Here is a 15,685-nt window from a genome sequence, read left to right on the forward strand (position 1 = left end):
ATTGTCGTTGCAAGGCTTGAAGAAGAGCATAACAAAGAGAAATCATCCACAAACAAGGAACACTGGACAGGACTTTTCACTATGGACGTAATGCTATTAATAGCGATGGCAAAGAGAGTCACACTTAAAACGCTTCTCTGACGGACACTGTTCTCCTGTTCAAAGTGATCAGACAGGACGTCACCAATTCGATATCTAAAATATTGTGGCGAGAGGAAAGACTGAATAAAAAGAGGAAGACAACCACGAAAACCCCATTCGTGAAGTTGCTCCAGGATGAGATGCCTCCAAGTGGTATCGTAGGCCTTCTCGATGTTGAAAAATACACCTAGAAGGTGATGATGGCGTAGGAAAGCTTGTTGAATAGCCGCCTCCAGGAGGGCAAGGTTATAGAAGTTAGAAAGATACCTCCTGAACCCACACTGAAAGCGACTAAGGAGTTTCCGGGATTCTAACATCCAGACAAGGCGGCGGTTGGTCATCCGCTCCAAGGTCTTTCCCATGCAACAAGTGAGGGCAACACTACGGTAGCTACTCGGGCTCGTGCGGTCTTTCCCAGGTTTTAAAAAAGGAATTAAAACTGCCTCTAAACCAAATGAGAGAGTGCACCTGTTAAGAACACTGCTTCAGATTGGAGAGGATGGAGGTTTGTGCTCTATCCAGCCATTCTGATATCTCGTAGGTTTATCTAAATCATTTTTAATGCTGGGATGGCTAGTTCAATAATGTCATGAATGGACCAAATGTTCTTTCCTCATGAAGCACATCATTACACATTTATAAGTTGATATACACAGCTTATGTTCTTTCCTAGTATTAAACGTAAAAAAAATAAAACAAAACAAAACACGACTCACAGACTAGGTGCGAGACCTGTTCCAGCAGGCCGACTGCTGCCTACAAGGCAGTACAAGGAGCAATCTATGATTGTGGGATCAGCAGGTTGCCAATCCCCACAGCCATTATTGCCAGCAGATGAATCCTGATGATTATGCTGCTGCTGCTTCTTTATTCAAGCAACTCCTCATGTGGACTCACAAGGCAGAGTTCACCCTTTTCCAGACCTCCCTACCTCCGACAAATCTAAGGCAATATCAGGACTCTGAACTATCCTTCCGCACCAAAGGCAGCGGACACAAACCATTCAGCTAAAAAGGTGGTCTTTTCCTTGTATTAAGCTGATAAATCCTGTATCATCAAAACATTACTAAGTGCATCTGCTAACCCATTCAATACTAAATTGTGCCTTATCATACAGCAAACACTGAGACCACCACCAACCACTCTACTATTGTTGCTCTGTCATATGTCTTCATGCACTACACTGTTGTGTTCTTACTGGGGTAACGGTAACACCACTGATCTAAGTGGACAGAGGCAACCTTTACAAATATGACTGTATACATCGATAATCAGGATTCTACATGTTGCAAGGCTTGTTGCATTTGAATTGAATTGCTCCCTACACTTATGGGTCTTGAATGAGGAGGAACAATAGTCCCTGGCTGTAGTTAGTTGTTCATGGATGACTTTGACATTATTATTTTGAAATACCTCCTCCAGTGTGTTAAAAGTGTATACACAGTTGTGACATTACACTTTTGGACAATCCAAACTATGTCATGCTCTTTTGATCAGCTTTTATGTTCCTGTAGACAATGTTGTACTACATGATCAGCTTCAATGAGCTCTTAATTATTGCAACTCATTTACATGTGTGTGGACACAATATAAGCAGTTAAGTTTTGAAGCAACAGACCAAATAATTCAAAGAGAGTTGAACTGAAGCAATACTTACAGTCCACAATAATACAGGGTGTCCCACTCAAACCTCCCTGATTTCAAGGACGGAGGAGAGAAAAGCCACAGTAGATATGGCAATGAAAAATGCACCACATTGTAGAGCATCTCAAAGAATTTATATTCCTGCATCAGAAATGCCAAGTATTGTCACCAGACTGCAGCATGGTCGCATGAAATGAAAAATGGTGCCTCCACAGCAGCGCACGCAAGCAGTAGTGTGGTTTACAGAAACAAAATCGCTGATTACTGTGCAAAGAAACTGTGAATCTGTGTATGAATGCGATCCACCTGATGTGAAAACAATTAAGGAATAGCATAGGAAGTTTTGGCAACAGGAAGTGTTCTGAAACATTCTGGCTGTGCACGTTACGGAGTTTCACAAGAGACAGTGGAGGACATCAGAAAAACATTTCTCAGAAGCCCACGTAAGTCAATTCGTCAAGCATCTAGGCAACTTGATCTACCTCGATCAACAATGCATCGTGTAGTTCACCAATGTCTTTGTATGTGTGCTTACAAAGTGCAAATTCTGCAACATCCAACGACAAACCACACAGACAACAATTTGCTGCGGATATGCTGCAGCGTATTGATATGGATGCCAGCTTCCTGGAAAGATGTTTATCCTCAGATAAGGCAACGTTTCATCTTCCAGGAAGCATTAACAGGCATAATGTTCACATCTGGGGTTCGCAAAATCTGCACATTGTCATTGAACATGTTTGTGATAGCCCTAAACTAAACGTCTGGTGTGGGCTAATGCATGACAGGATTGTTGGACCGTTCTTCTTTGCAGAACAAACAGTGAATGGGTCAGTGTATCTGGACATGTTGGAGCAGTTTGTGTACCTTCAGATACAGGACTTGCAACCCAACATCATTTTTCAACAAGATGGAGCTCCGCCACATTGGTCAACAGCTGTTCGCAAGTTCCTGGATAGGAAATTTCCCAGTCACTGAATCAGATGTGGAGGACCCATTGCCTGGCCACCACATTCACCCAACATTACACTGCTTGATTTCTTCATGTGTGGATTTGTGAAGGACCGCATGTATGCAACCAAAGTGGACGACATTTCTATGTTGCGACACCGTATCGTTAATGTGATTGCAACAGTAACATAGGAAGGGTTACAAAGAACTTGGCACGAAATTGAATATAGACTCAATATTCTTCGTGCTACAAATGGTTCACATGTAGAGGTGTATTGATGATAAGTTAATAAATTGTTTGAGATGCTCTACACTGTGGTGCATTTTTCACTGTTGCATCTACTGTGGGTTTTTTTCCTCTCGGTCTTTGAAATCAGGGAGGTTTGAGTGGGACACCCTATAATTTAATTCTATTATGATCCACTTAAATCTTGAACTAAAACACTGAATTTACAGTATGAACTGGAATACCAAATACTCACCTCACAAAATCCCTCATCCACTTGCATCTGGTGAATACGTTCACTTGTGGCTTGTACAGCTTTTCCCTCAAGCAAAGTCATGTTTTCAGGTAATGCATCTTGCCTGAAATTTTCTGCTCCTAATAAATTATCTGATAATGAATTTTTATCCTGTTCAGGCTGTGAAGTTAGGTCATCGATACAGCATCTGACAAAAAATGTACACAAATTAAAACACTATAAAATGAAAAAGATTTTCAGTATGGTAAAAATCATGCTACATATCAAAGCTAGCACTACTCAGTTTTAAGATGACAATGCATGCTATCTAATGGTCTGAAGTTAAATCTTTCTATGTGAGAAAGGTATCAAATTTAATGGTTTAAGGCATCAGCAGCCAAAACTCATATTTGTATTACATACGTCTTAGGAAAGCACTCCTACATTCTGGACTGCACTTGTAGCATGCATGTGGAACTCAGCAGTTTATGCACAGCTTCATCCCTCTTTTCTAATGTGCAGCTATGCAAAACAGTCTGCGTAACAACATTTACTTTTTAACTGCACTGATAGAACGCACTGAAGCTGAAATCATTATAGGAACGGAAAGCTGGCTGAAGCCAGAGATAAATTCTGCCGAAATTATTACAAAGGTATAGGCGGTGTTTAGAAAGGACAGATTGCATGCAACCAGTGGTGGCGTGTTTGTCGCTGTTAGTAGTGGTTTATTCTGTAGTGAAATAGAAGTGGATAGTTCCTGTGAATTATTATGGGTGGATGTCATACTCAACAACTGAGCCAGGTTAATAATTGGCTCCTTTTACCGACCTCCCAACTCAGCAGCATTAGTGGCAGAACAACTGAGAGAAAATCTGGAATACATTTCACATAAATTTCCGCAGCATGTTATAGTCTTATGTGGAGATTTCAATTTACCAGATATAGACTAGGACACTCAGATGTTTAGGACGGGTGATAGGGACAGAGCATCAAGTGACATTATACTGAGTGCACTATCCGAAAATTAACTCGAGCAACCAAACAAAGAACCAACTCGTGGAGATAACATCTTAGACCTACTGATAACAAACAGACCCAAACTTTTCGACTCTGTAAGCACAGAACAGGGAATCAGTGACCATAAGTCCATTGCAGCATCCCTGAATATGGAAGTAAATAGGAATATAAAAAAAGGGAGGAAGGTTTATCTGTTTAGCAAAGGTAATAGGAGACAGATTTCAGACTACCTAACAGAGCAAAACGAAAATTTCTGTTCCGACACTGACAATGTTGAGTGTTTATGGAAAAAGTTCAAGGCAATCGTAAAATGCGTTTTAGACAGGTACGTGCCGAGTAAAACTGTGAGGGACGGTAAAAACCCACCTTGGTTCAACAACAAAGTTAGGAAACTACAGCGAAAGCAAAGAGAGCTTCACTGCAAATTTAAACGCAGCCAAAACCTCTCAGACAAACAGAAGCTAAACGATGTCAAGTGAATTCGAAAGTAAAATTCTATGTACCGACTTGACAGAAAATCCTAGGAAGTTCTCGTCTTACGTTAAATCAGTAAGTGGATCGAAACAGCATATCCAGACACTCTGGGATGATAATGGCATTGAAACAGAGGATGACACGCGTAAAGCTAAAATACTAAACACCTTTTTCCAAAGCTGTTCCACAGAGGAAGACCGCAATGCAGTTCCTTCTCTAAATCCTCGCACGAACGAAAAAATGGCTGACATCGAAATAAGTATCCAAGGAATAGAAAAGCAACTGAAATCACTCAACAGAGGAAAGTCCACTGGACCTGATGGGATACCAATTCGATTCTACACAGAGTACACGAAACAACTTGCCCTCCTTCTAACAGCCGTGTACCGCAAGTCTCTAGAGGAACGGAAGGTTCCAAATGATTGGAAAAGAGCACAGGTAGTCCCAGTTTTCCAGAAGGGTCGTCAAGCAGATGTGCAAAACTATAGGCCTATATCTCTGACATTGATCTCTTGTAGAATTTTAGAACATGTTTTTTGCTGACGTATCATGCCATTTCTGGAAACCCAGAAGCTACTCTGTAAGAATCAACAAGGATTCCGGAAACAGCGATCGTGTGAGACCCAACTCGCTTTATTTGTTCATGAGACCCAGAAAATATTAGATGCAGGCTCCCAGGTAGATGCCATTTTCCTTGACTTCCGGAAGGCGTTCGATATAGTTCCACACTGTCGCCTGATAAAGTAAGAGCCTACAGAATATCAGACCGGCTGTGTGGTTGGATTGAAGAGTTTTTAGTAAACAGAACACAGCATGTTGTTCTTAATGGAGAGACGTCTACAAACATTAAATTAACCTCTGGCGTGCTACAGGGGAGTGTGATGGGACCATTGCTTTTCACAATATATATAAATGACGTAGTAGATAGTGTTGGAAGTTCCATGCGGTTTTTCGCGGATGATGCTGTAGTATACAGAGAAGTTGTAGCATTAGAAAATTGCAGCGAAATGAAGGAAGATCTGCAGTGGATAGGCACTTGGTGCAGGGAGTGGCAACTGACCCTTAACATAGAATAATGTAATGTATTGCGAATACATAGAAAGAAGGATCCTTTATTGTATGATTATATGATAGCGGAACAAACACTGGTAGTAGTTACTTCTGTAAAATATCTGGGAGTATGCGTACGGAACTATTTGAAGTGGAATGATCATATAAAATTAATTGTTGGTAAGGTGGGTGCCAGGTTGAGATTCATTGGGAGAGTCCTTAGAAAATGTAGTCCATCAACAAAGGAGGTGGCTTACAAAACACTTGTTCGACCTATACTTGAGTATTGCTCATCAGTGTGGGATCCGTACCAGGTCGGGTTGACAGAGGAGATAGAGAAGATCCAAAGAGGAGCGGCGCGTTTCGTCACAGGGTTATTTGGTAAGCATGATAGCGTTACAGAGATGTTTAGCAAACTCAAGTGGCAGACTCTGCAAGAGAGGCACTCTGCATCACGGTGTAGCCTGCTGCCCAGGTTTCGAGAGGGTGCGTTTCTGGATGAGGTATCGAATATATTGATTCTCCCTACTTATACCTCCCGAAGAGATCATGAATGTAAAATTAGAGAGATTCAAGCATGCAAGGAGGCTTGCGGCACTCGTTCTTCCCGTGAACCATATGCGACTGGAACAGGAAAGGGAGGTAATGACAGTGGCACATAAAGTGTCCTGTGCCACACACTGTTGGGTGGCTTGCGGAGTATAAATATAGATGTAGAACTACTTTCTTAGATGTGTACAGTGAAAATTTTTGTTAATGATTCAAGTGGTGAAACAAGATGGTAGGTGTAAATCTGATAGACATGTCCACAAATGAGTGAATAAGTGTTGGTACTTATTGGGAATGTCAGTGAGTGGAGTGTGCAAAAACTGCTGAAGCTTTCAGCATTCAACATTTTTATATAATATGACACACATGTATAATTAAAACTTGGTGTGCTCATTAAACAACATAAAAGTAACTGTAAATATCTGCCTGGATGATTCACTTATGCCTGTGAGGAATCAAAACACACTTTGCAACTGTCAGACATACAATGCTGCATACCAATGATCTCAATAAGTAGACAGGGAATATATATACATTTAAACATTCATAGTGTGATGCAATTTAAATTAAACCCCTCTGATATTCAATTTTCCATTCATTGCAATTGCCCAAACACAAACTATGACAAAAATACATACTCTCAATTTAATTAAAATGTTTCATTTCTCCTCTTCACCCTCTCTCTGACCTTGAGCCTTGTTTATTATTGTGTTGTTGTTGTGGTCTTCAGTCCTGAGACTGGTTTGATGCAGCTCTCCATGCTACTCTATCCTGTGCAAGCTTCATCATCTCCCAGTACCTACTGCAACCTACATCCTTCTGAATCTGCTTAGTGTATTCATCTCTTGGTCTCCCCCTACGATTTTTACCCTCCACGCTGCCCTCCAATACTAAATTGGTGATCCCTTGATGCCTCAGAACATGTCCTACATACCGATCCCTTCTTTTGGTCAAGTTGTGCCACAAACTTCTCTTCTCCCCAATCCTATTCAATACTTCCTCATTAGTTATGTGATCTACCCATCTAATCTTCAGCATTCTTCTGTAGCAACACATTTCGAAAGCTTCTATTCTCTTCTTGTCCAAACTATTTACCGTCCATGTTTCACTTCCATACATGGCTACACTCCATACAAATACTTTCAGAAATGACTTCCTGACACTTAAATCTATACTCGATGTTAACAAATTCCTCTTCTTCAGAAACGCTTTCCTTGCCATTGCCAGTCTACATTTTATATCCTCTCTACTTCGGCCATCATCAGTTATTTTGCTCCCCAAATAGCAAAACTCCTTTACTACTTTAAGTGTCTCATTTCCTAATCTAATACCCTCAACATCACCCGACTTAATTCGACTACATTCCATTATCCTCGTTTTGCTTTTGTTGATGTTCATCTTATATCCTCCCTTCAAGACACCATCAATTCCATTCAACTGCTCTTCCAAGTCCTTTGCTGTCTCTGACAGAATTACAATGTCATCGGTGAACCTCAAAGTTTTTATTTCTTCTCCATGGATTATAATACCTACTCCGAATTTTTCTTTTGTTTCCTTTACTGCTTGTTCAATATACAGATTGAATAACATCGGGGATAGGCTACAACCCTGTCTTAGTTCCTTCCCAACCACTGCTTCCCTTTCATGCCCCTCGACTCTTATAACTGCCACCTGGTTTCTGTACAAATTGTAAATAGCCTTTCACTCCCTGTATTTTACCCCTGCCACCTTTAGAATTTGAAAGAGAGTATTCCAGTCAACATTGTCAAAAGCTTTCTCTAAGTCTACAAATGCTAGAAACGTAGGTTTGCCTTTCCTTAATCTTTCTTCTAAGATAAGTCGTAAGGTCAGTATTGCCTCACGTGTTCCAGTATTTCTACGGAATCCAAACTGATCTTCCCCGAGGTCGGCTTCTACTAGTTTTTCCATTCGTCTGTAAAGAATTCGTGTTAGTGTTTTGCAGCTGTGGCTTATTAAACTGATTGTTCGGTAATTTTCACATCTGTCAACACCTGCTTTCTTTGGGATTGGAATTATTATATTCTTCTTGAAGTCTGAGGGTATTTCGCCTGTTTCATACATCTTGCTCACCAGCTGGTAGAGTTTTGTCAGGACTGGCTCTCCCAAGGCTGTCAGTAGTTCCAATGGAATGTTGTCTACTCTGGGGGCCTTGTTTCGACTCAGGTCTTTCAGTGCTCTGTCAAACTCTTCACACATTATCGTATCTCCCATTTCATCTTGATCTACATCCTCTTCCATTTCCATAATATTGTCCTCAAGTACATCGCCCTTGTATAGACCCTCTATATACTCCTTCCACCTTTCTGCTTTCCCTTCTTTTCTTAGAACTGGGTTTCCATCTGAGCTCTTGATGTTCATACAAGTGGTTCTCTTCGCTCCAAAGGTCTCTTTAATTTTCCTGTAGGCAGTATCTATCTTACCCCTAGTGAGATAAGCCTCTACATCCTTACATTTGTCCTCTAGCCATCCCTGCTTAGCCATTTTGCACTTCCTGTCGATCTCATTTTTGAGATGTTTGTATTCCTTTTTGCCTGCTTCATTTACTGCATTTTTATATTTTCTCCTTTCATCAATTAAATTCAATATTTCTTCTGTTATCCAAGGATTTCTATTAGCCCTCGTCCTTTTACCTACTTGATCCTCTGCTGCCTTCACTACTTCATACCTCAAAGCTACCCATTCTTCTTCTACTGTATTTCTTTCCCCCATTCCTGTCAATTGTTCCCTTATGCTCTCCCTGAAACTCTGTACAACCTCTGGTTCTTTCAGTTTATCCACGTCCCATCTCCTTAAATTCCCACCTTTTTGCAGTTTCTTCAGTTTTAATCTACAGCTCATAACCAATAGATTGTGGTCAGAGTCCACATCTGCCCCTGGAAATGTCTTACAATTTAAAACCTGGTTCCTAAATCTCTGTCTTACCATTATATAATCTATCTGATACCTTTTAGTATCTCCAGGGTTCTTCCATGTATACAACCTTCTATCATGATTCTTAAACCAAGTGTTAGCTATGATTAAGTTGTGCTCTGTGCAAAATTCTACCAGGCGGCTTCCTCTTTCATTTCTTAGCCCCAATCCATATTCACCTACCACGTTTCCTGCTCTCCCTTTTCCTACACTTGAATTCCAGTCACCCATGACTATTAAATTTTCGTCTCCCTTCACTATATGAATAATTTCTTTTATCTCATCATACATTTCTTCAATTTCTTCGTCATCTGCAGAGCTAGTTGCCATATAAACTTGTACTACTGTAGTAGGTGTGGGCTTTGTATCTATCTTGGCCACAATAATGCGTTCACTATGCTGTTTGTAGTAGCTTAACCGCATTCCTATTTTCCTATTCATTATTATACCTACTCCTGCATTACCCCTATTTGACTTTGTATTTATAAACCTGTATTCGCCTGACCAGAAGTCTTGTTCCTCCTGCCACCGAACTTCACTAATTCCCACTATATCTAACTTTAACCTATCCATTTCCCTTTTTAAATTTTCTAACCTACCTGTCCGATTAAGAGATCTGACATTCCACGCTCCGATTCGTAGAACGCCAGTTTTCTTTCTCCTGATAACGACATCCTCTTGAGTAGTCCCCGCCCGGAGATCCGAATGGGGGACTATTTTACCTCCGGAATATTTTACCCAAGAGGACGCCATCATCATTTAATCAAACAGTAAAGCTGCATGCCCTCGGGAAAAATTACGGCCGTAGTTTCCCCTTGCTTTCAGCCATTCACAGTACCAGCACAGCAAGGCCGTTTTGGTTATTGTTACAAGGCCAGATCAGTCAATCATCCAGACTGTTGCCCTTGCAACTACTGAAAAGGCTGCTGCCCCTGTTCAGGAACCACACGTTTGTCTGGCCTCCGTTGTGGTTGTACCTACGGTACGGCTATCTGTATCGCTGAGGCACGCAAGCCTCCCCACCAATGGCAAGGTCCATGGTTCATGGGTGGGGGGTTTATTATTATTATTATTCCAAATTCAGATTCTGAAGTATTATTCTAATAATGAGCCAGTAAGCTACAAATATAGCTTTCCTGATTTATGCAAAATGTGACTGCGAGGAAGAAAACAAAATGGTACATTGCTGCGTATACAATTTTTGTTTAAAAATATATATACTGAGGAAGAATATATATGGAAGAAACAATTTGTCTAATGGTTTAAATGCCCTTGATATTGTAGTTAAAACTGAGTGAAAGGATGAAAACCAAATTACACATTTTCACAGCATAGTGCAGCACAGCACTTTCTTTCTCACAGTCAGTTATAACAGAAACCTTGTACATTGTTATTTAAAAAACTGTATAGCCTATGTGTCTGAATATTTATTAGACTATTGTGTAAGAAAATGAAGTCAACTGGTCAAGAATTATTCGAGATTTTTGCTAACAATGTATCCCTATAATATATTGTCCAAATATACATTAGAATATTATGTAAAAATTTCAAGTAAACTGATCTAGTACATTTCCAGATTTTTGTGAACAACACTAAACAGTGGCTTCCTTTATATAGTAGTAAAGATATTTGTTTACATATTACATATGTTAAAAAGATACATAGCCTATGTCTGCCCAAATGTTCATTAGAGTAATGTGTAAAAATCTGAAGTAAATCAATCAAGAACTTTTCAACATTCATTTGAGTATTGGGTAACAATTTTAAGTAAATCAGTCAAGCACTTTTCAAACAATGTTAAACAATGACTTGTCTTTATATAGTAGTATACACTTAACAGCCAAAACTTTACGACCACAGTCCACCGTGACACTGGATGCCAAATGGTAGTGTCGCAGGCACATGACATGGTAACAGAAGTATGTAGGGGATCACCCTACCAAAGATATGGGCTGCAAATGGGGAAATACATGGAGATTAGAAGTCTCTGACATAGGGCAGATTATTATTATTACACATGACTTGTGAATGAGTATTTTGAAAATGGTGGAGCTGGTCGAATACTCACGTGTTACTGTCATGAGCACCTATGTAAAGAGGTAGGAGGACAGCGAAACTACCACTAGACGTCACATTGTTGGATGTCCACGACTCTTCACAGAATGTGGGTTTTGGAGGCTCGTCCTGCTTTGTAAAGTATGAAATATTCGGATCTGTGGCATCTCTGCCAAAAGAGCACAATGCTGGTGCACAACCATCAATCAATGGACACAAGTCGGCTCTTCATGTGAATCACATTTTTGCTACACTAGGCCGATGGTCGTCTCCACAAATGCTTTCATCAAGGTGAATGACAGCTTGAAACATACACTGCGCCACGGATGCACGCAGGTGGGAGCAGTATTATGGTACAGGAGACATTCTCCTGAACTTTCATAGGACCTGTGGTAGTAATCGAAGACACGCTGACACTTGAAAACTGCCTGCATCCTTGATGTGTTCCCCACCAGCAATGTCATCTTTCAGCAGTGTAATTGTCCATGTCTCGGAGCCAGAACCGTGCTACTGTGGTTTGAAGAGCATTACAGAGAACTCATGTTGATGTCTCAGCAACCAAATTCGCCTGATGTAAATCGTATGGAACCCACCTGTGTCACTATATATATATATATATATAAAAATCAGTGATGTGTTTCTTTCCTAAGATAGACAAACGAGCTATTATACAGGTGGTCATAGTGTTTTGGTTCGTCTGTGTAGATACAGACATAAGCATGGGACTTATTTTTGTACAATTCCTTAACCTGCTTACTTATACCAATTAACATGACTACAATAATCACAAATGAACAGATGTGCATCACTGAAACTGTGGCACATGAGTTGAAGCACTCCACATGTTGTCAATAGGACCTGTGTCAAGCGTGTGTTTGTAAATTCTACATTAATTTCATACAATAATAGGCCTGTGGTGATACAGGTAACAGAATATACACAATGTGATCAGAAGTATCCAGACACGCCCAAGAACATACGTTTTTCATATTAGTTGCATTGTGCTGCCACCTACTGCCAGGTACCTCATATTAGCAACCTTAGTAGTCATTAGATATCATGAGAGAGCAGAATGGGGAGCTCCGTGGAACTCAGACTTTGAACGTGGTCAGGTGATTTGGTGTCACTTGTGTCATACGTCTGTACGTGAGATTTCCACAATCCTAAACATCCCTAGGTCCACTGTTTCTGATGTGATAGTGAAGTGGGAACGCGAAGGGACATGTACAGCACAAAAGCGTACAGGCGAACCTCTTCTGTTGACTAACAGAGACCGCCAACAGTTGAAGAGTGTCATAATATGTAACAGGCAGATATCTATGGATTTCATGGTCAAATGGCTGTTCATAAGCCACACATCATGCTGTAAAATGCCAAATAATGCCCCGCTTGGTGTGAGGAGCGTAAACAATGGACGACTGAACAGTGGAAAAATGTTGTGCGGAGTAACGAATCACTGTACACAATGTGATTCGATGGCATGGTGTGGGTATGGCGAATGCCCGATGAACGTCATCTGCCAGCGTGTGTAGTACGAACAGTAAAATTTAGAGGTGGTGGTGTTATGGTGTGGTCGTGTTTTTCATGGAGGGGGCTTGCACCCCTTGTTGTTTTGCATGGCATTATCACAGCACAGGCCTACATTGATGTTTTAAGCACATTCTAGCTTCCCACTGTTGAAGAGCAATGTGGGGATGGCGACTGCATCTTTCAACAAGATCGAGCACCTGTTCATAATGCACGGCCTGTGGTGCAGTGGTTACATGACAATAACATCCCGGAAATGGACTGGCCTGCACAGAGTTCTGACCTGAATCATATACAATTCCTTTGGGATGTTTTGGAATGGCGACTTTGTGCCAGGCCTCACAAAATGACATCGACACTTCTCCTCAGTGCAGCACTCCGTGAAGAATGGGCTGCCATTCCCCAAGAAACCTTCCAGCACCTGACTGAACTACGCCTGCCAGAGTGGAAGCTGTCATCAAGGTGGGTCAACATCATATTGAATTCCGGCATTACCAACGGAGGGCGCCACGAACTTTTAAGTCATTTTCAGCCAGGTGTCTGAATACTTTTTATCACGTAGTGTATATCCATGAACAAAAGCATTAGCAAAGTACATTAAAACGATTTACTGATTCTATGATGAAGTTTTAGCACATATGACAAGCAATTCATACATTATAGAAGTTAGTAAATGAGCTGGATTCAGAAACTTAAGGAGAAGTACAACTGAAAAGTTACAGTCAACAGTCATCTGCAAAGTGAGGAGGATTGGTGTTTAATGTCCTAGTAATGATGAGCTCACACGAGGATGAGCACAAACAAGGGTCAGACACGAATGGGGAACATAATCCATCTTAACATTTTTTAATGGAAACATTGGGGAATTTGCCTTATGCTATTCAAGGGAATGTTAGTCCAACACGTTTACCAATGCACCACCCTGGCAAGCAAACAAGCCAGCCAGCTGTATATAGACTCAAAGGAAGGAATACTTTTTAAGTCATAACTGGAATATAAGAAGGAACACAATAAAGTACTTTAAAAGAAACAACTTACTGTGTTGAGAAAAACAAACAAACAAGTGCAACATCTGATTGGCTACACTGTAGGATAACAAAGCAACAGCTACAGTTGTCTCCAGTATGGGACTGTCCATTCAGTGAAGATATGGCAGCGATAGTTACATGAAATCTACCTTTCACCTACAAAGTAAGGGAAATACAATGATTGAACTAAAATGACTGGAAGTTTTACATTCAGAGAGTTTTTAGCATTATGCTGGGAAAGTTATGGAGCAAGTGCAAACAATGAAGAAACTGTTAAATGATGTACAACATAGCTGCATGAAAACATGTTCATTTACATATCTAGGCAACCTAAAACTTTTCTGATTACAAGGATACTGGAAAAATGTACATTGTTTGTAAACAGATTAATTAGAACAAGTACATACATAGGAATATATGTTTTGCTTATTGTACTTTGTTAAAAATCCACTGCCTGGATATTAACAACTAAATCAGAGTTATTATTTCAACAGTAGGATGCCTCAATTGTATATCGTTGGAGGAGATCTTTAGGCAAATCTACAATTTTTTGGAAGGGGAGATTGTCATGTAGACAATAGAAATGAAGGCACAGACGAACATAGAATGAAGATAAACATACTGTACAAACAAGAATGTTTGCATTAAATGAAGTGTTCTATACCACTTTGCCAACTTTCAACCAAACTGCAATGTTTCAACCAAATCCATACCTCAACCTAAATACAGATCAGTCTCTTACCACAACATACATTCCAGAAACTAACAAACACAAAAGAAATATTGTCAGTTCTCCTCTTTCTCTTTCTGACATATAACATCATACATCACATCATCATTTTCGTAATTATGTTATAGGAGAAAGCCAACATCGGGTATCAGTAGGTTGAGCTGATCCACATATTTTTGTTAAGTATGCTACATACAGTTGAAAGCTTTAAATATTGGGGGAAACAGAATTGTTGAAAAAGCTGTTTTTCATTTGTTACAGGAGGATCTATATGTTAACTACCATATTTATATGGATAATTCTCTTGAACCTGAAAATGCACTGCAACAGGAAAACCAGGTGAAACAGACAGAACACATTAAAAGAAGTTGTAGTTAGCAAAAGGAATAATGTTTGCAAGGTATGATGATTGGAAAGTGATCATCACTTTCCCCCTTTCCTTTCCATCCGTGAATGGCATATGGGAAGAATGACTGTCAGTAAGCTCAAATTTCTCCAACTCACTGGCAGACTAAAGGGTTGGCGGAGGTGGCAGCCTGCCTCACGCCTTTGGACCTGAGAGGACCAGACCATTTCTAATGAAATCCAAAACAAGGAGTACACCATTTGCTTATTACATATCTTTTCGAGTTTCAAACAGGAGCAAGTTCAGAAATGGATAGGCACTGTGATTGCTGTGTACAGATGCGAGCTGAGTTGGTGACCCTTCGCTCACAGCTGCAGGCACTGTTGGCTTCCATCACAGAGCTTGAGGCTGCTACCAAGGGGCATCACTGTGCGGAGTTGGACGCGGAGATGCGAGGGACATTGAGCATGACCCACGTGTCCCCAGATCGATCCACTGTTGTGGCTGCCCCAGGTACTGCCTGCACTGAGGTTGACCCCTCACCCGTGGTCGAGTGGGAGATCATTCCAAAGTCCGGCAGGCAGCGAAGACTTTCCGTGGTACCGACTGCAGGGCCTCCCCGGTTCATTTGACAAACACGTTTTGGGCGTTATCTGTGGCTGGCAAAGTCTCTGAGCCAGATGCAGTCATCCATCCTATTCCAGAGGAAGCTTCTCGACTCGCAAGGTCTGGGCATTCACAGAGGGTGGATTTGCTGGTAGTTGGGAGCTCCAACAATGGG

The 15,685-nt window shown here is 40.8% G+C and overlaps 1 protein-coding gene across 1 annotated transcript in view; it reads right to left on the bottom strand.

The window, feature by feature from the left end:
• LOC124721504 (tyrosine-protein kinase transmembrane receptor Ror-like) overlaps positions 1–15,685 on the bottom strand; it is a 132,274-nt gene that overhangs the window by 100,349 nt on the left and 16,240 nt on the right. The window contains exon 2 of the mRNA XM_047246520.1: positions 3,219–3,405. Coding sequence (XP_047102476.1) covers positions 3,219–3,405 — 187 coding nt within the window. The remainder of the gene's footprint in view (positions 1–3,218; positions 3,406–15,685) is intronic.

Source organism: Schistocerca piceifrons, chromosome X, assembly GCF_021461385.2.
Source record: "Schistocerca piceifrons isolate TAMUIC-IGC-003096 chromosome X, iqSchPice1.1, whole genome shotgun sequence".
Lineage (NCBI taxonomy): Eukaryota > Metazoa > Arthropoda > Insecta > Orthoptera > Acrididae > Schistocerca > Schistocerca piceifrons.